This window comes from Erinaceus europaeus, chromosome 12 (genome assembly GCF_950295315.1).
Source record: "Erinaceus europaeus chromosome 12, mEriEur2.1, whole genome shotgun sequence".
NCBI classification, from domain to species: domain Eukaryota; kingdom Metazoa; phylum Chordata; class Mammalia; order Eulipotyphla; family Erinaceidae; genus Erinaceus; species Erinaceus europaeus.
In genome coordinates, this window is record NC_080173.1 from 68,998,669 (window position 1) to 69,018,524 (window position 19,856).

Genomic DNA, 19,856 nt, shown 5'->3' on the forward strand with positions numbered 1-19,856 from the left:
TCCTGGAGCTCAGCTTCCCCAGAGACACACCTTACTAGGGAAAGAGAGAGGCAGACTGGGAGTATGGACCGACCAGTCAACGCCCATGTTCAGCGGGGAAGCAATTACAGAAGCCAGACCCTCTACCTTCTGCAACCCTCAATGACCCTGGGTCCATGCTCCCAGAGGGCTAGAGAATGGGAAGGCTATCATGGGAGAGGGTGGGTTATGGGGATTGGGTGGTGGGAATTGTGTGGAGTTGTACCCCTCCTACCTTATGCTTCACTAATCCTTTCTTAAATTAAAAATTTAAATTAAAAAAAAAATAAAATAAAATAAAGAAAGAAAAGAAAAAAAAAAAAAAGAATGAATGGTGGCTTCTGCAGCTTTGGCTTCCCTTCCCACCTCTTGGGAATTCTTAAGAGCTGAATTTTGCAGTCAGTACTCACATTCTAATTATTGGTTCTTATAACTCCATGGGGCGTGACAAAAACAACCCGGTTGGTACTTCAGAGAGGAGCTTTTCAAAGCAAATCAGGCAGGATGAGACCAGGTGGTTTTGGTTCAACACAGTTGATCCAGAAGTTGGCACAGCTGGCATGATACTGGTGTCCTCCATATGCCAGTTTGAAGCTGTCTGTTTCTGAGCTGAACGCCTGTCAGAAATAGAGCATGTGGGGCAAGTCAAGCTTCTGTTGCTAAGAGCTGACTAGCAGCCAGCACGCATACCTCTCTCTCCAGATCACAGAAGCTGCTGCACACACACAAAAGCTGAGCAGGTGGCTATAGGAATTCAAGTGAGAATAAAAAGGGTAATAAAACCTTTACAATTAAATCCAGTTTTGGCAAAGAAACGTTAAACCTTCCATAGAGAAGGCAGAATTGGGGGCAGGAGATGATGATGTGGGTAACTAAAATAAAGGAAACCCTCTCCCCTAAGGCTGGCATTTGACAATAGCATATAATCCTTTGAATTACTCCTATTGTGAAGAAAAAATTATGAGAGTTAGAAAACAAAACATTAAGACCAAATAGGACAGGACTTAAAAAATACTGATATTAGTGGTCTGGGAGGTGGCGCAGTGATAAAGCTTTGGACTCTCAAGCATGAGGTCCTGAGTTTGATCCCTGGCAGCACATGTGCCAGAGTGATGTCTGGTTCTCTCTCTCTCCTCCTATCTTTCTCATTAATAAATAAAATCTTTTTAAAAATATTGATATTAAATACATAATCATTTACAGGACCTGAGCTATGGCTCAGCTTTACATGTGTGAGGCCCTGGATTTGATCCCTGGCACTGCATAAAAACAAAACACAAGGGGGGGGGTAGATAGCATAATGATTATGCAAAGAGACTCATGCCTGAGGCTCTGGAAGTCTCAGGTTCAATCCCCACCATAAACCAGAGCTGAGCAGTGCTCTGGTAAAAAAAAAAAAAAAAAAAAATCTAGAAGAGTAATGCTTATAGGCAAAGTTCAGTCAGTCCTGACATCAGCTGACTCTTGGGAGTGTTTTTTTTTTTTTTTAAGATTTTATTTATTTATGTGAAAGAAGAAAGAACCAGCTATCACTCTGGTACGTGTGCTGCTGAGAATCGAACTCGGGACCTCATGCTTCAGAGTTCAAAGTTTTATCACTGGGCCACCTCCCAGACCACTTGGGAGTTGTTTTTTAAAGCACTACTAATAAATAAGCACATCTGATAGCATAATGGTTATGCAAAAAGACTTTCTGATCTATGGCACCAAAGGTCCCAGGCTCAGTCCCCAGTCCAACCATAAGCCAGAGCTGAGCGGTGCTCTGGTTAAAACAAAAAAACTAGTTAAATTTAAGGGGCTGGGCAGTGGTGCACTGGGTTAAGTGCACATAGTAGGAAGCACAAAGACCTGTGCAAGGATCCCGGTTCAAGCCCCCAGCTCCCATCTGCAAGAGAGAGAGAGAGAGAGAGAGTGTGTGTGTGTGTTTGTGTGGGGGGAGGCTACCTCGCAGTGAAGCAGGTCTGCAGATATATTTCTCTCCCCTTCACTCTCTCTCCCCTCTCTCAATTTCTCTATCCTATCCAAAAAAAATAATGGAAAAAATGGCCTCCAGGAGCAGTGGATTCATAGTGCAGCACCGAGCCCTAGTGATAACTCTGGAGGAAAAAAAATTGAAATGGCTTGGTTTTATCTATTAACAGATTCTGAAATTCTTTTTTTTAATCTCATCTTATGTGTTAATACAAAATCCAGCCTTCCAGAAGTTGCTCATTCTGTTACCCTGTTCATTGTAGAAAAAAATAACCCCAACACCAGAAGCCAATTATGCAATACAGCATGCAAACAAGACAGCAGTGAACCCACACAGCCATGTTAGTTCATTAAATCAAACATGGGAATAAAGATGACTCAGTAAAGGATTCATGAATGGTATAGTTCGGGATGACAAATCATGATTTGCCTTCCACACTCAAAATCAACATGGAGACACTACAATAATATGTAATTGGTTCATACTTTTTTAGGATGTTCTTCTGCAGGCTTCTCTTCTTTCTGAAATAATGTTGAAACCATAGGGTCAACAAATTTACCAGGATAGTGCCTCTTGCCTCCAACCAAATCATTACAGATTAAACCCTTTCTCTGCACTGCCCACTGTGATAACTGCGAGCTCCTCAGAAAGGGAAGAACTGTTTCCATTCCTGCAACAGCTGCCCCCAACATCCCATCTGGAAGAATGCATCTGCTTCTGTGGTCAGATTTCAGGACTTTATAAACCCCCACCTCTGGTCACAGACCTTAAAAGTGGAAGTAGGTTAGATGGGTTGTTCCCCAGGCCATGTTAGGGAAAAGCCTAGCCATCTGCAGGAGGAAAGAAAATTCATGACTTACGCGGCTCCTGGAGTCCACATTTAAGAGGCAAACACCACAAGCAAGATCCTGAGCATTTTTAATCCCAGGTCGTAGCATACAAGATGAAAAATCCAGTGAATTTTCATCAGGCTGTGAGGATAAGACATATAGGTAAGAACCCACCAATACCAAATATAAGTGACTTTATCTTCATTGTTTATACTTAATAGGCCCAGTAATGAGTTAAGAAAACCTTTTTTTTTTTTTTCTTTTTCCTCCAGGGTTATTGCTGGGGCTCAGTATCTGCCTACAAATCCACTGCTCCTGGAGGCTATTTTTTCCCTTTTGTTGCCCTGTTGTTTATCATTGTCGTTATTATTGTTATTGCTGCCACTGTTGTTGGATTGGACAGAGAGAAATCAAGAGAGATGGGGAAGACAAAGAAGGGGAGAGTAAGATAGACACCTGTAGACCAGCTTTACCGCTTGTGAAGAGACCCCCAGCAGGTGAGGAGCTGGGGACTCAAACCAGGATTCTTAAGCTGGTCTATGTGCACTTAACCACTGCACCACCACCTAGCCTACAGGATCCAGTTTTAAGTCACTGGTTCCCACCTGCAAGAGGGAAGCTTCATAAGCCATGAAGCAGTGCCGCAGGCATCTCTCTCTCTTTTTAAACAGAGCACTGCTCAGCTTTGGCTTATGGTGGTGTGGGAGACTGAACCCAGGACTTTGGAGCCTCAAGCATGAAAGTCTCTTTGCATAACCATTATGCTATCCACCACCACCTGGCATCTCTCTTTCTGTATCCTTCTATCTCCTCCTTCCCTCTTAATGTCTCTCTGTACCTATCCAAAAACAAAAAGAGAAACAATGGCTATAGGGTTGATTGCAACTCCCACTGTGGTACCACTGGACACTTCTGGGGAGGGAAGGGAGGCCTGCTGTGCCTGTCGTCCATCATACAGTATTTCCACACATGGATATAATGCAGCCGGGTGAGCGATTTCCTGGTTTGCACAGGACTGCTCTGGTTTTAGCTCTAAGAAAGTTGTGGGGTCCTGAGCAAACTAGGAGTTGACTGACCCATGATAAACTTAAGTTACTTCAAAAACTAAGGGCTAAGCAAGCAGGAAAGGCAGTGAAGTTGAGAGATTGATAGGGACAAATACTTGTCTTGAGAACAAGAGCTAAGAGAGAGGAAGCCTGGCTCTACAGTCAGATATCTATATTATGGTCATGAAGTGGCAACTGAAGAAAAATGGAGAGAGGGCCCAGGAAGTCAAAGATTTAGGAACCTAAACTTTTGGCTGCTTTATGCTCATGGACACTGCGGTTACCCAAGATGATAGCAATGCTCTCCCAAAATAAAAGCTTCTTTTCTTCTTTCTTTCTTTCTTTTCTTTCTTTCTTTCTTTCTTTCTTTCTTTCTTTCTTTCTTTCTTTCTTTCTTTCTTTCTTTCCTTCTTTCCCTCCAGGGTTATCTATGGGACTCGGTGCCAGCACTATGAATCCACTACTTCTGTCTGCCATTTTTTTCCCTTTTCTTTTCCATTTTTATTGGATAAGACAGAGAAATTGAGAGGGGAAGGGAAGATAGAAAGGGAGAGAGAGACACCTGCACACCTGCTTCACCACTTGTGAAGTGATGCTCCCTGCAGGTGGGGAGCAGGGGCATGAACCCCAGTTCTTGTACATGGTAATGTGTGCACTGAAGTAGGTGCACCACCACAGGGCCCCCACACTTTTACTTTCTGTAGGTAGATCAAAGTATTGAGTTACTACACTGCTTTTGTATTTGCAAAATTACATGGTTCCCACCACCCCCAAAGAAAAATAAGCAACAACAACAAAATAGTCTAAAAACGTATGATATTTCCCATTCCTTTCTAATTTGAAATAAAAAATGTCCTAGCTCCAAAATGTTTTTCTTCTTAGTGCCAGGGGTTAACTAAACCCAGGGTCTCATACATGCAAGGTAAGAACTCTATCACTGAGTTACATTCTCAGTCTGTACAAAGACTAAGCTAATCTGAGTCAGATTCATTCAGATTATACCAAGGAAGGACACAGTGCTCCAAGGAGAAAAGGGCGTTTCCACCAAGTGCAGAGACTCTTATCTTACAGGGATTAATTTAACCTCAGCCAAGTTAGAGAATATATATATATACTGCTTTCCTTCTTTCTTTCTTTCTTTCTTTCTTTCTTTCTTTCTTTCTTTCTTTCTTTTTTAGTGTAGTTTTTACTCTGGTAAAATCAGAAACAGATGGTGCTATCACTGGTTTGTTGTTCAGTTCTGACACCTGTAAAATGGGAATGGTCACACTTTCATGCCCTATCGACCTCTCTTAACTGGTCAGGACCTTCAGAAAAAATGAACTATATGCAAAGCGCAAGGACAGGTGTAAGGATCCCAGTTGGAGCCCCTGGCTCCCCACCTGCAGGGGGGCTGCTTCACGGGTGCTGAAGCAGGTCTGCAGGTGTCTACCTCTCTCCCCTCTCTGTCTCCCCTCCTTTCTTGATTTCTCTCTGTCCTTTCCAATAACAACAGCAATGGCAACAAAATGGGAAAATGGCCCCCAGGAACAGTGGATTCATGGTGCAGGCACCGAACCCCAGCAATAACCCTGGAGGCAAAAAAAAAAAAAAAGGAACTATATACATGAATTGCTCTGGAAAGGATAAAATGCCCTAAATTGACCATCACAATTACTCACTTTGAAAAAAATCTAAAGTTTTTTTAAGAGATGAAAAACACAGTAGCACTTCTCCAATCTACATTAGAGGTATTTGTCAAGTTATTGTATAAGGCCCATTTGGAGGAGTAAATAGAATTCTCAAATTCTCTAGGAAAACTTTCAATCTTAAAATCAATGAAATTAATAAAAGTCCTTTAAAATCTGTTTACCAAAGGCATGAAAGTATCAAATAAAAAGGTCATACTGTAATCCTCAGTGAATGTCATAAGGATTTATGTAAATCACCTTGTGGTCAAATTAATCTTTCAGATGATGAAATTAACATATATCAGTGCAGATCTCTAAAGAAGCAGGGATGCTGTAGTACACAGTAACACGGACACCAACAACAGCTGCGACTGTAAGGAAGTAGGTCTACAGGTCCCCTGGATTTGAATGGCACTGGCTTGCTTTCTCTCTTCCTGCTCCCCTCTTCCTTCCTTCCTTCTTCCTTCCTTCCTTCCTTCCTTCCTTCTTCCTTCCTTCCTTCTTTTCTCTTTCTTTCTTTGATTTCTCTTGCCATGAAGGCTTCATGTGTGCATGATTACACTGCTCCTGATGAACATTTTCTTTTCTTTTTAAAATCTTCTTCAGATGGTGAAAGGCAAAGAAGGAAAGAAATGAAGAAGGGGCCAGGTGGTGGTGCACCTGGTTGAGTGCACACATTACCATGCACAAGGACCTGGGTTCATACCCCTGCTCCCCACCTGCAAGGAGGGACACTATGAATGGTGAAACATCTATAGGTCTCTCTCTTTTAAAATTTTTAAAAAAGATTTTATTTGGGGCGGACTTCCGGAGGCGGAGCTACGAGCAGCAGATCGCTTTCTCTCCTCTCCTCTCCTCTCCCGGATCAACTAGGAATACCAAAGGAGACCACCCGGACCGAAACAAGACAGGACTACAATGACCACAGAAACCCAGTAAATCACCCGTGAGTACAAACACGCGTGGCTGGTGACAGAGAGGAGAGAGGGGCCTAAGGAGAGATTAAGTGACTGCTAACAGTTCGACAGTTTGTCAGTGGAGACACCACCTCCAGTCTGCTCCACCAACAAGGGGACAGCTGAAGGGAGGAAAGGACTCCCCAGAGACTCACCAAGTACAACTCTGAGTCTCCATTGCTACTACTCTCAGAATCTGGAGCAGCAACAGGGAGGGACACCAGGGCACAGAGATCTAACCAGGAAACTCAGGAGAAGACCTATACCTCGGTGGCATAGCTGAAGGGCTGTGAAAGTCTCTTTGCATAACCACTGGATTATCTCTGCCACACCCTGCTTTATCTCTTGGTCAGGAGTCATTGATTAAGCCAAGAAGCCTATTGATAGTTTAAAAGCCCTCAGGCTACCATAGCCTACAGGGGAAAAAAAAAAAGGCTTTTACACCACTGAACTCCAACTCAGGGATTGAAAAAACTGTTAACTTATATAAAATGGTTAAAACAACAAGAAAAAATAATGGAGACTCGAACCAGGACAAGAGTCCAGCTAAAAGTCCTCCAGAGGGCGAAGCACAAAACAACGAGTTCAACATCCAAACATTAGCTAAGGAAATAATAACAGGAGTGAGTAAAGAATTTGAAAAAATTGTAACCAGAAATGCAGGAACAACAAATGAGAATATGGAAAAAAATTCTAATAATCTCATGGTTATTAGAGAGCTAAAAGCTGAAATTGCTGAGCTAAGAAGGCAACTAGCTGAACAAGCTAAAACAGTATCAGAGCAGGGCAACAAAATAGATGAACTCCAAAAAGCAGTAGAGGGCAGAGAGAATAGAATCAATGAGGCTGAAGACAGAATTAGCAAGATTGAGGATGAATTAGAGACAACTAAAAAAGAAGTAAGAGATCTCAAAAAGAGATTAAGAGATGCTGAAAACAACAACAGAGTCCTATGGGATGACTTCAAAAGAAACAATATACGCATTATTGGCTTACCAGAGGAAGAAAGAGAAGGGGAGGAAGAAAGCGTTCTCCAGGCCATAATAGCTGAAAATTTCTCTAGTCTAGACAACACCAAAGACATAAAGATTCAAGAAGCCCAGAGGGTCCCAAACAGAATTAACCCAGACCTAAAGACACCAAGACATGTCATACTTAGATTGGAAAGGAATAAGGATAAAGAAAGGATCCTGAAGGCTGCAAGAGAAAAACAAAGAGTCACCTACAAAGGAAAACCCATAAGATTAGCAGCAGACTTCTCCATACAAACACTACAGGCCAGAAGAGAATGGCAAGATATCTATCGAGTGCTCAATGAGAAAGGCTTTCAGCCAAGAATACTATATCCTGCTAGATTGTCATTCAGACTAGATGGAAGCATCAAAACCTTCTCAGACAAGCAACAGTTGAAGGAAGCAACCATCACCAAGCCTGCCTTGAAAGAAGTTCTGAAAGGTCTCCTATAAACAACCAGACCACCACAAATAGAACATATATCAAAACACTCTAAAACTCTACAAGAATGGCGTTAAAATATCTTCAATCTTTGATATCAATAAATGTCAATGGCCTGAATTCACCTATTAAAAGACACAGAGTAGGAAGATGGATCAGAAAACACAACCCAACAATATGTTGTCTACAGGAAACTCACCTAACGCAACAAGACAAACACAGACTTAAAGTGAAAGGATGGAAAACTATCATTCAAGCCAATGGCCCACAAAAAAGGGCAGGAACAGCTATTCTCATATCTGACATGATAGACTTTAAAATAGATAAGATTAAAAAAGATAGGAATGGACACTACTTAATGCTCAGAGGATCAGTCAATCAAGAGGACTTAACAATTATTAATATCTATGCATCCAATGAGAAGCCATCTAAATACATCAAACTTCTACTGAAAGAGCTACAGCAATATATTAACAGTAACACAATCATAGTAGGGGACTTCAACACCCCACTATCTCAACTTGACAGATCATCCAGGAAGAAAATCAGTAAAGACATAAGGGAGCTAAATGAAGAGATAGATAAACTAGAACTATTGGATATTTTCAGAGTCATTCATCCCAAGAAACTGGAATACACATTTTACTCAAATCCACATGGGTCATTCTCAAGGATAGACCATATGTTAGGCCACAAAGACAGCATCAGCCTATTCAAGAGCACTGAAATCATCCCAAGCATCTTCTCAGACCACAGTGGAATTAAACTAACACTTAACAATCAACAAAAGATTAGTAACAGTATCAAAATGTGGAAGCTCAACAGTACACTTCTTAACAACTTCTGGGTCAAAGAGGAAATCAAGGAAGAAATCAAAATGTTTCGAGAGTTCAATGAAAATGAAGACACAAGCTATCAAAATATTTGGGACACAGCTAAAGCAGTCCTAAGAGGGAAGTTCATAGCTATACAAGCACACATTAGGAAACAAGAAAAGGCACAAATAAACAGCCTGATTGCACATCTTAAAGACCTAGAAGAAGAACAACAAAGGAACCCTAAAGCAACCAGAAGGACAGAAATTACTAAAGTTAGGGCAGAAATAAATAACATTGAGAATAGGAAAACCATACAAAAGATCAACGAAAGTAAATGTTGGTTCTTCGAAAGAGTAAACAAAATCGACAAACCTTTAGCCAGACTCACAAAACAAAAAAGGGAGAAGACCCAAATAAATCGGATAGTAAATGAAAGAGGAGATATCACAACAGACACCACAGAAATTCAACATATCATGCGAGGCTTCTATGAACAACTATATGCCACCAAGTTAGAGAACCTGGAAGAAATGAATGATTTCCTAGATACCTACCAACTTCCAAAACTAAGTAAAGAGGAAGTGGATAACATGAACAGGCCCATCACAGCTAATGAAATTGAAACAGTTATCAAAAATCTTCCCAAAAATAAAAGTCCTGGACCAGATAGTTTTACAAATGAATTCTACAAAACTTTCAAAGAAGAACTAATACCTCTACTTTTAAAAGTCTTCCAGAAGATTGAAGACACTGGAATACTCCCTGCCAGCTTCTATGAAGCCAACATCACCCTGATACCAAAAGCAGACAGGGACACAACCAAAAAAGAAAACTACAGACCAATATCTCTGATGAACATAGATGCAAAAATATTGAACAAAATTCTAGCCAACCGGATACAGCAGTATATCAAAAAAATTGTTCATCATGACCAAGTGGGGTTTATCCCAGGCATGCAAGGTTGGTTTAATATACGTAAATCAATCAATGTGATCCACCACATCAACAAAAGCAAGACCAAAAACCACATGGTCATATCAATAGATGCAGAGAAAGCCTTTGACAAAATACAACATCCCTTTATGATCAAAACACTACAATAAATGGGAATAGATGGAAAATTCCTGAAGATAGTGGAGTCTATATATAGCAAACCTACAGCCAACATCATACTCAATGGTGAAAAACTGGAAGCATTTCCCCTCAGATCAGGTAGTAGACAGGGCTGCCCACTATCACCATTACTATTCAACATAGTGTTGGAAGTTCTTGCCATAGCAATCAGGCAGGAGCAAGGAATTAAAGGAATACAGATTGGAAGAGAAGAAGTCAAACTCTCCTTATTTGCAGATGACATGATAGTATACATGGAAAAACCTAAGGAATCTAGCAAGAAGCTTTTGGAAATCATCAGGCAATACAGTAATGTGTCAGGCTATAAAATTAACATTCAAAAGTCAGTGGCATTCCTCTATGCAAACACTAAGTTAGAAGAAATTGAAATCCAGAAATCAGTTCCTTTTTCTATAGCAACAAAAACAATAAAATATCTAGGAATAAACCTAACCAAAGAAGTGAAAGACTTGTATACTGAAAATTATGAGTCACTACTCAAAGAAATTGAAAAAGACACAAAGAAGTGGAAAGATATTCCATGCTCATGGGTTGGAAGAATTAACATCATCAAAATGAATATATTACCCAGAGCCATCTACAAATTTAATGCTATCCCCATCAAGATCCCAAGCACATTTTTTAGGAGAATAGAACAAATGCTACAAATGTTTATCTGGAACCAGAAAAGACCTAGAATTGCCAAAACAATCTTGAGAAAAAAGAACAGAACCGGAGGCATCACACTGCCAGATCTCAAACTATATTATAGGGCCATTGTCCTCAAAACTGCTTGGTACTGGAACATGAACAGACACACTGACCAGTGGAATAGAATTGAGAGCCCAGAAATGAGGCCCCACACCTATGGACATCTAATCTTTGACAAAGGGGCCCAGACTATTATATGGGGGAAGCAGAGTCTCTTCAACAAATGGTGTTGGAAACAATGGGTTGAAACATGCAGAAGAATGAAGCTGAATCACTGTATTTCACCAAATACAAAAGTAAATTCCAAGTGGATCAAGGACTTGGATGTTAGACCAGAAACTATCAGATACTTAGAGGAAAATATTGGAAGAACTTTTTTCCACATAAATTTTAAAGACATTTTCAATGAAACGAATCCAATTACAAGGAAGACTAAGGCAAGTATAAACCTATGGGACTACAGAATGGGAGAAGATCTTTACATGCCATACATCAGATAAGAGTTTAATAACCAACATATATAAAGAGCTTACCAGACTCAACAACAAGACAACAAATAACCCCATCCAAAAATGGGGGGAGGAATTGGACAGAATATTCACCACAGAAGAGATCCAAAAGGCCGAGAAACACATGAAAAAATGCTCCAAGTCTCTGATTGTCAGAGAAATGCAAATCAAGACAACAATGAGATATCACTTCACTCCTGTGAGAATGTCACACATCAGAAAAGGTAACAGCAGCAAATGCTGGAGAGGGTGTGGGGTCAAAGGAACCCTCCTGCACTGCTGGTGGGAATGTCAATTGGTCCAACCTCTGTGGAGAACAGTCTGGAGAACTCTCAGAAGGCTAGAAATGGACCTACCCTATGACCCTGCAATTCCCCTCCTGGGGATATATCCTAAGGAACCCAACTCATCCATCCAAAAAGAGCTGTGTACACATATGTTCTTGGCAGCACAATTTGTAATAGCCAAAACCTGGAAACAACCCAGGTGTCCAACAACAGATGAGTGGCTGAGCAAGTTGTGGTCTATATACACAATGGAATACTACTCAGCTGTAAAAAATGGTGACTTCACCGTTTTCAGCCGATCTTGGATGGACCTTGAAAAAATCATGTTGAGTGAAATAAGTCAGAAACAGAAGGATGAATATGGGATGATCTCACTCTCAGGCCGAAGTTGAAAAACAAGATTAGAAAAGAAAACACAAGTCGAACCTGAAATGGAATTGGAGTATTACACCAAAGTAAAAGACTCTGGGGTGGGTGGGTGGGTGGGGAGAATACAGGTCCATGAAAAATGATGAATGAAATAGTGGGGGTTGTATTGCTAAATGGGAATCTGGGGAATGTTATGCATGTAAAAAAAAAAAAAAAGAAGTAGAAACGCAAAGCAGAAATTGACTGAGTTTGGAGTATGGCACCAAAGTAAGAAAGCAGAAGTATACTAGAGTTTGCAGTGAGTACCTCCCTAATACTTCCTCTCCACTTTTCCAAGCATTGGGTCCATGATTGCTCAACAATTTGTTTGGCTTTGTATGTTAACTCTCTTTTCAGTCACCAGGTTCCAGGTGTCATCAGGATGCCGGCCAGACTTCCCTGGATTGAAGACCCCACCAATGTGTCCTGGAGCTCAGCTTCCCCACAGACCCATCCTACTAGGGAAAGAGAGAGGCAGACTGGGAGTATGGACCGACCAGTCAACGCCCATGTTCAGCGAGGAAGCAATTACAGAAGCCAGACCTTCTACCTTCTGCAACCCTCAATGACCCTGGGTCCATGCTCCCAGAGGGATAGAGAATGGGAAAGCTATCAGGGGAGGGGGTGGGATATGGAGATTGGGCGGTGGGAATTGTGTGGAGTTGTACCTCTCCTACCCTATGGTTTTGTTAATTAATCCTTTCTTTAATAAAAAAAAAATTAAAAAAAAAGATTTTATTTATTTATTCATGAAGAATGATAGGAGGAGAGAAAGAAAAAAAAAAAGAAAGAAAGAGAGAAAGAAAGAACCAGACATAATTCTGGTACATGTGCTGCCAGGGACTGAACTCAGGCTTCAGAGTACAATGCTTTATCCACTGTGCCACCTCTGGGACCACTCTCTTCCCATCTCTCTCCTGTCTCTCTCAAGTCATCTCTGTCCTATCAAATAAAATAGGAAATAATAAAAAGGAAAAAAATGCTGCTGGGAGGGATGGATTTGAAGAGCTAGCACTAAGCCCCAGTGATAACCCTGGTGGAAGGAGAGAAGAGAGGAAACAGAGGAGAGATACCACAGCACTGCTCCACCACTTAGGAAGCTTCCCCTTTGCTCATGTAGTGAATAGGGGCTCAAACCTGGGCCCTGGAACATGGTAGAGTATGTGCTGTACTGGATGAGCCACTTCCTGGCCCCTGAATGTCATCTACTTTAATCTAAAGATTAAAAGAGGGTTGGGGAGACAGCATCATGGTTATGCAAAAAGATTTTCCTGACTGAGGCACAATCCTTAGCAGGTTCAATCCCCAGCACCACCATAAGCCAGAGTTGAACAGTGCTCTGGTCTTTGTGTATCTTTCTCTCAGTATCTCTCTCATTAAGTAATAAATAAAAATGTTTTTAAAAAGATTAAAAGGAACACTTATGGGAATGTAACTCAGTGGGAGAGTGCTTGCTTTCCTAATGTGCAAGAAAAAGGCCTATGTTTCAACCCCCAGCACTCCTCATTCACTTGCATTCAGACTGGGAGACATAATCCTGAATCTGACTTTTTTTTTTCTTTTTTGTCACCAGGCTCATTCCTGGGGCTCAGTGCTTGCACAACTCTTCTGCTCCCAGGGGCATAAATTAGATGATTTTCACCTCTTGACAAAAAAACCCAAAACAAACAAAAAACCCTAATTAACCAAACAAAAACAGCAGTTCTGTCACAGCCTGTGCCCAGAGGAGATATGCTGCTACCACAAGGGGGAGTTCTAGTCCATGGCAATGGGAAATGCTAATGCAGAAGAGGAAACTAAAATGCTGCTAGTATAGCCCTCAGTTCAAATATTAAGGAATTGGCGGTAGAGCAGTGAGTTAAGCGCACGTGGCTCGAAGTGCAAGGACCAGCTAAGGATCCCGGTTCGAGCCCTCGGTTCCCCACCTGCAGGGAAGTCACTTCACAGGCAGTGAAGCAGGTCTGCAGGTGTCTTTCCCCCTCTCTCTCCCCCAGGATCTTCCCCTCCTCTCTCCATTTCTCTCTGTCCTACCCAACAACTACGACATCAATAACCACAACAACAATAAAAAACAAGGGCAACAAAAGGAAAAATAAATAAACACAAATATTAAGGAGTTAAAAATTAGGATTAGAGCCCACTTATTGATGGGAATATATGCATTGACTCCATGAGAAGAAACGAGGGGCCAGGTGGAGGCGCACCTGGTTAAGTGCTCACATTACAGTGCACAAGGATCTTGGTTCAAGTCCCTGGTCCCCACCTGCAGGGAGAGAACTTCACGAGTGAAGCAGGGCTGCAGGTGTCTGTCTCTTTCATTCTCTATATCCCCTTCTTTTATTTCTGATGCTATCCAAAAATAAATAAAGAGATTTAAAATTAAAAAAAAATCTATAGATACTGGGCGGGAGTAGATAGCACAATGGATACGCAAAGAGACTCTCATGCCTGAGGCTCCAAAGTCCCAGGTTCAGTCCCCCGCACTACCATAAACCAGAGCTAAGCAGTGTATTTAATATATATTTAATATATTTTAATATATATTAATAATATATTAATATATTTTAAATATATATTTAATATATAGGCTGTGTATTTGATATGCGGACTCTCTCAAAAGCCTAGACCAAGTAGATCAGAAGCAACCAATAGCACAGCTATATACAAGATACTGGGTACTATACAGCAAGCCCTAACAAAAGGACTTTTCAAAGTTAACCCAATTACCAAATAATGTGATGATAACATTAACTATCGATTGTCTTTTTGAACCCTAAGACAGCAGGAACCTCACATCTCCACTATAGAGCCTCTACTTCCCCCAGTCCTGGAACCCTTGGATAGGGCCCACTTTCCCGTATGCCTCTCCCAATCCATATCAAATAATATTGCATCTGCCGATCACAACCTAATCAACGCAACGATGGCCACCTCAACATGCTTCACTTCAGACTGTGTCCAGAGACTTCACGTGTGGAATGACAACCCTTCAGCTTCATTACTCGGTGAGACCTTTCCTTTCATAGTATACTCTAATTCCATCTCAGGTGGTTCACTTTCTAACAAAGTCCCAAGACCTAGATATACACCAGTTTCTGTGAGAGAGAGCATATGTTCACACGTATCCATAAACTAGTGCAAAATATATACCTGAAAGCAGAAGTACACTACAGTTTGCAGTGAGTACCCCCTCAACACTTCCTCTCCACTATTCCAACCTTTGGGTCCATGATTGCTCAACCATTTGTTTGGCTTTGTATGTTAACTCTCTTCTCAGCCACCAGGTTCCAGATGCCATCAGGATGCCGACCAGGCTTCCCTGGACTGAAGACCCCACCAATGTGTCCTAGAGCTTCGCGTCCCCAGAGACCCACCCTACTAGGGAAAGAGAGAGGCAGACTGGGAGCATGGACCGACCAGTCAACGCCCATGTTCAGTGGGGAAGCAATTACAGAAGCCAGACCTTCTACCTTCTGCAACCCACAATGACCCTGGGTCCATGCTCCCAGAGGGATAGAGAATGGGAAAGCTATCAGGGGAGAGGGTGGGATATGGAGATTGGGTGGTGGGAACTGTGTGGAGTTGTACCCCTCCTACCCTATGGTTTTGTTAATTTATCCTTTCTTAAATAAACAAAACAAAACAAAAAACTATAGATACTAAAAAAGAAGAAGAAATGAAAGTATTTTTAGCATCTTGGAAAGATAACATAATAGGGAGAAAAATGGATTTTAAACTTTGATGTTTTGTTCCAACTAAACTGAACTAAAGGGGCTGAGGAGGTAGTGCAATGGACAACACACTGGACTCAACCAGCATGAGGTCCTGAGTTGATCCCCAGCTTCTTGAAAGTTTTTTTTTTTTTGAGGCTATTTTTTCCCTTTTGTTGCCCTTGTTATCGTTGTTGTTATTGTTATCGTTGCTGTCGTCATTGTTAGGACAGAGAGAAATGGAGAGAGGAGGGGAAGACAGAGAGGGGAGAGAAAGATAGACACCTGCAGACGCACTTCACTACCTGTGAAGAGACTCCCCTGCAGATGGGGACTGGAGGGTTGAACTGGGATCTTTACGCCTGTCCTTACGCTTTGTGCCATGTGCGCTTAACCCACTGCGCTAGTACCGGCCCCTTACCTCTTCTCTCTTCTAACAAATAAGTTTTTAAATGCTTTTTTTTGGTTTTGTTTTACTATTTATTGGAGAAAGATAAAAGATTGAAGGAGAAGGAGAGAAAGAGTGGGAGAGAGACATCTGCAACACTGTTTCAACACTCAAAAAGCTTTCTCCCTGCAGGTGGGGACTGCAGGCTTGAGCCTAGGTCCTTGAGTGTTGTCACATGTACACTCAACCAGGTACACCATCGCCCAGCCTCTACCAAATAGATCTTGAAACAAACAAACAATAATAAAATAAACAACCCACAACCTGAACTACATAAAGGTTGGCTTGCATGTTATTTACATTTATCTATCTTCAGAATGAAATATTCACAACATGGCACACCTTGTACTTCCACTGTAGAACACAGGCTTTTTCCTCACACAGAGGGCAAGGCAAGTAAGGTTTATAGGCCAAGGACCTGTGTGTGTGTACACATGTGTACACACTGTCATATTAAATAGGTGACCAAACTTAACAGGCATTTTTCATAATTAAAACACACACACACACACACACTCTCTCTCCTCCCCCCAACCAACCAAATATAGAAAAACCCTAATTCCAGGGTCAAGAGATAGCTCAGCTGGTAGAATGTATACTCTGCCACGTGTTGACCTGAATTTGAGATCTGGCACCACACGGGAGCACCAGAGGAGCTCCATGGATGGCGAAGCTGTGCTGTTTTCAGTTTTTTGTTTTGTTTTAAATCAGAGCACCACTCAGCTTTGGCTTATGGTTGTGGTGGGGATTGAACCTAGGACCTTTGGTGTATGGTGTTTCTCTTCTCTCATGTAAAATGGATGACAAGATTAGAAGCAGGAGCTCGCTTATTCTCCAATGCCACATCCAATTTTGTTTTTAACTAACCGTTAAAGTCATGAAATTCACAGCGCCAGGAGGTGGTGCAGTGAATAAAGCATTAGACACTCAAGATGAGGCTCTAAGTTTATTTGATCCCTGGCATTCCATGTGTCCGAGTGAGGTTCTGGCTCTCCTCTCTCTGGTTTTCTCTCATAAATGAACAAATAAGTCTTTACAAAAACATGACATACAAACACTGCAATTTTGGAAAAAACTGGAAAGTTCCAAAAGTATTTGGACTTCCTCCATTATCTCAAAACAGAATGTTCTTATTTTTGTATGACCTAATAGGCTATTTTGGGGGCCTGGGAATGCTCAAAATGATTTTCTTTACAAATGAGTGGAAAGAGCATTCCCAGATTCAAAACAGGAATGCTTCAGTTTTAGACAGTGGGGGGAATCTGAAACAGATGGGGCAAGTGCAGAAACCAGTAGAAAGAGGAGGCAGGCAGTGATGCACATGGTTGGACGCACGTTACCATGCATAGTGCTGCAGGTCTCTCTCTCTCTCTCTCTCTCCCTCTCTCCTCTCCCCTCCTTGTGTTTCTGCCTCCATTTAAAAAAAAAAAAAGCCACCTGAAGCTTTGGAGTGCTTTTCAGGCACTAACTCTCAAAGAGGGGGGAGGGAGGAAAAATTACAGAGCTGACAAGATATCACCAGGATAGTAAACCTGCTTTGTCATATGGTTGACTCAGGTTCAAATCCAGCCCCCAGGGGCCAGTTGGTGGCACACCTGGTTAAGTGCACACATTACAGTACACAAGGATCCAGGTTCAAACCCCTAGTCCCCACCTGCAGGGAGAAAAAGCTTCATGAGTAGTGAAGCAGAACTGCAGGTTTCTCTCTTTACCTCTCTATCTCCTTTTCCCCTCTTAATCTGTTTCTTTTTCTTTCTTTCTTTTTTTAAGAATTTATTTATTCCTGAGAAAGATAGGAGGAGAGAAAGAACCAGCCATCACTGGTACATGTGCTGCCGGGGATCGAACTCAGGACCTCATGCTTGAGATTCTGGTGCCTTAGCCACTGCGCCACCTCCCGGACCACTCTTAATCTGTTTCTATCCAATAATAAATTAAGAAAAAAAAAAAAAAAAACAGTCCCTACTACTTCAATACTGTGTTATCTTCCCTTTCCTCTGTCTCTCTCTCTTTAAATATAAATATTTCATATATGAGAAAGAGGAGACAGAGAACCTGAACATCACTCTGGCAGGTGGCATGTCTGACCGCATGCTTGAGAGTCCAGTCTTTCTTTATTCACTAAGCACCTCTCACTAGTTGTTCTCTATTGTGGAAAAAAAAAAGGCTGATAGTGGTGAAGCCCTGATGATGACAAACAAAACAGATAAATAAAAACTAAAACAATCCCAGTCCTATTTTTTTTTTTTTTTTGCTGTGGTGATTGTGGTGATAGAGAGTGAATCCAAGACCTCTTAGCATGGCAATAATACCACTGAATGACATTCCTGGGGCTGAAGTTTTCATTCTTTTTTTTTTTTTTAATTAAAAAAAAAAAATTATTTTCCCTTTTGTTGCCCTTGCTGTTTTTTATTGTTGTTGTTGTTACTGTTGTCGTCATTAGATAGGACAGAGAAATGGAGAGAGGAGGGGAAGACAGAGAGGGGGAGAGAAAGATAGACAGACACCTGCAGACCTGCTTTCACTGCTTGTGAAGTGACTCCCCTGTAGGTGGGGAGCCAGGGGCTCGAACCGGGATCCTGATGCCAGTCCTTGTGCTTTGCGCCATGTGTGCTTAATCCGCTGTGCTACCACCCAACTCCCAAAGTTTTCATTCTTTACAGAGGGAGGAGATAGGGAAAGACAGACAGAGAGAATGAGATACCACAACACTGCTCCACCAATTTTGGTTTGGCATCTCCTAGTCTTCCTTTAGAGAAGCTGACAAGCTAATGGGTAAGAAATACACAATTTTCAGCAAGCTTATAGGCTGGGGAGATAGCATAATGGTTATGTAAACAACTCTCATGCCTGAGGATCCAAGGCCCATGTTTAATTCCTAGCACTACAAGTCAGAACTGAGCAGAGCTCTGGTAAAACAAACAAACAAACAAACACACACACACACCATAAGTATAAGCATGTTAAAGTTTGTGGACACACACAGAAAGGGTATATAATTCAGACCAAAGGGTTTTTGAAACTGACTTCTGAGGGAAAAGCAATCAAGCCGTGAGAGAGGTAGAGGAGGTCAAGTAGTGAAAGACTTTATACACTATCCTAAAGAGTTTCAACTTGATCTCCTGAAGATGATGGAGAGTACACTGCAGTACTATAAGTGGGCTTTAAATGATATGATCAGACTTGTATCTGAGAAAGAAGTGTCTGATAGTGGTGTGTAAAAACTGATTGGAATTTAGGAAAAAAAAAAACAACAAAAACTAGTCAGTCAAGCTATGTGGTCACATAAGTGATAAGGACCTAAAAAGGCTTAATTCATTTATTTACTCATGAGAAAAAAAAAAAAGGGAATAAGGGAGGGAGAACTCCATAGCACCACTTTAGAACTGGCAGTGTGGGGGATCAAACTCGTGATCTCACGTTTGTGAGTTCAACACCTCATCTGCACCATCTCCCAGTCTGCTATGATTTGATACATTTAAATAAGGTTTCCATTTTTGCTATATTTTCTATTATGAAGTATGTAAGATGCTATAGACTTTGTCAAACTCAAATTTAACTTCCTGAATTCAGATTTTAAGAAGTATTTCATATCACCATATAAGCACACTTTCACCTCTCTTCAAATATTTATACCTCATTTTTTATTGCACTGGCCAGAACAGCGCTGCCTTTTGGATAATTACTTAAATTGCATGACTTCAAATTATAAATTGAAAAATGATTCAAGGGGGGACAAAATGGAGGCTTGGGAAATCATCTGGGCTTTTTAGGAAATTATTACAAGCCAGAGGCAATACAACAAAGAAGACAGGACTGGCTGTTTCAGACACATTGCTAGGACAACTGAGTATCCACCTGGAGTAAGAATGGCTGCTATGCTGAGGCTGCCATCCATTCAAGAG

The 19,856-nt window shown here is 41.4% G+C and overlaps 1 protein-coding gene across 13 annotated transcripts in view; it reads right to left on the reverse strand.

The window, feature by feature from the left end:
* Positions 1-346: 346 nt before the first annotated feature.
* Positions 347-19,856, reverse strand: part of SYNRG (synergin gamma) — a 116,550-nt gene continuing 97,040 nt past the window's right edge. For 6 of the 13 annotated variants that reach the window (XM_060203921.1, XM_060203928.1, XM_060203923.1 and 3 more), the window contains 3 exons: positions 2,851-2,961; positions 2,476-2,511; positions 347-635 (listed from right to left, as the gene is read on the reverse strand). In XM_060203921.1, the coding sequence (XP_060059904.1) occupies positions 504-635; positions 2,476-2,511; positions 2,851-2,961 (279 nt within the window). In that variant the 3' untranslated portion in view covers positions 347-503. Of the gene's footprint in view, positions 763-2,475; positions 2,512-2,850; positions 2,962-6,004; positions 6,137-19,856 lie in introns of those variants that run through there. The other 7 variants (XM_060203926.1, XM_060203927.1, XM_060203920.1 and 4 more) reach the window with 4 other exon arrangements.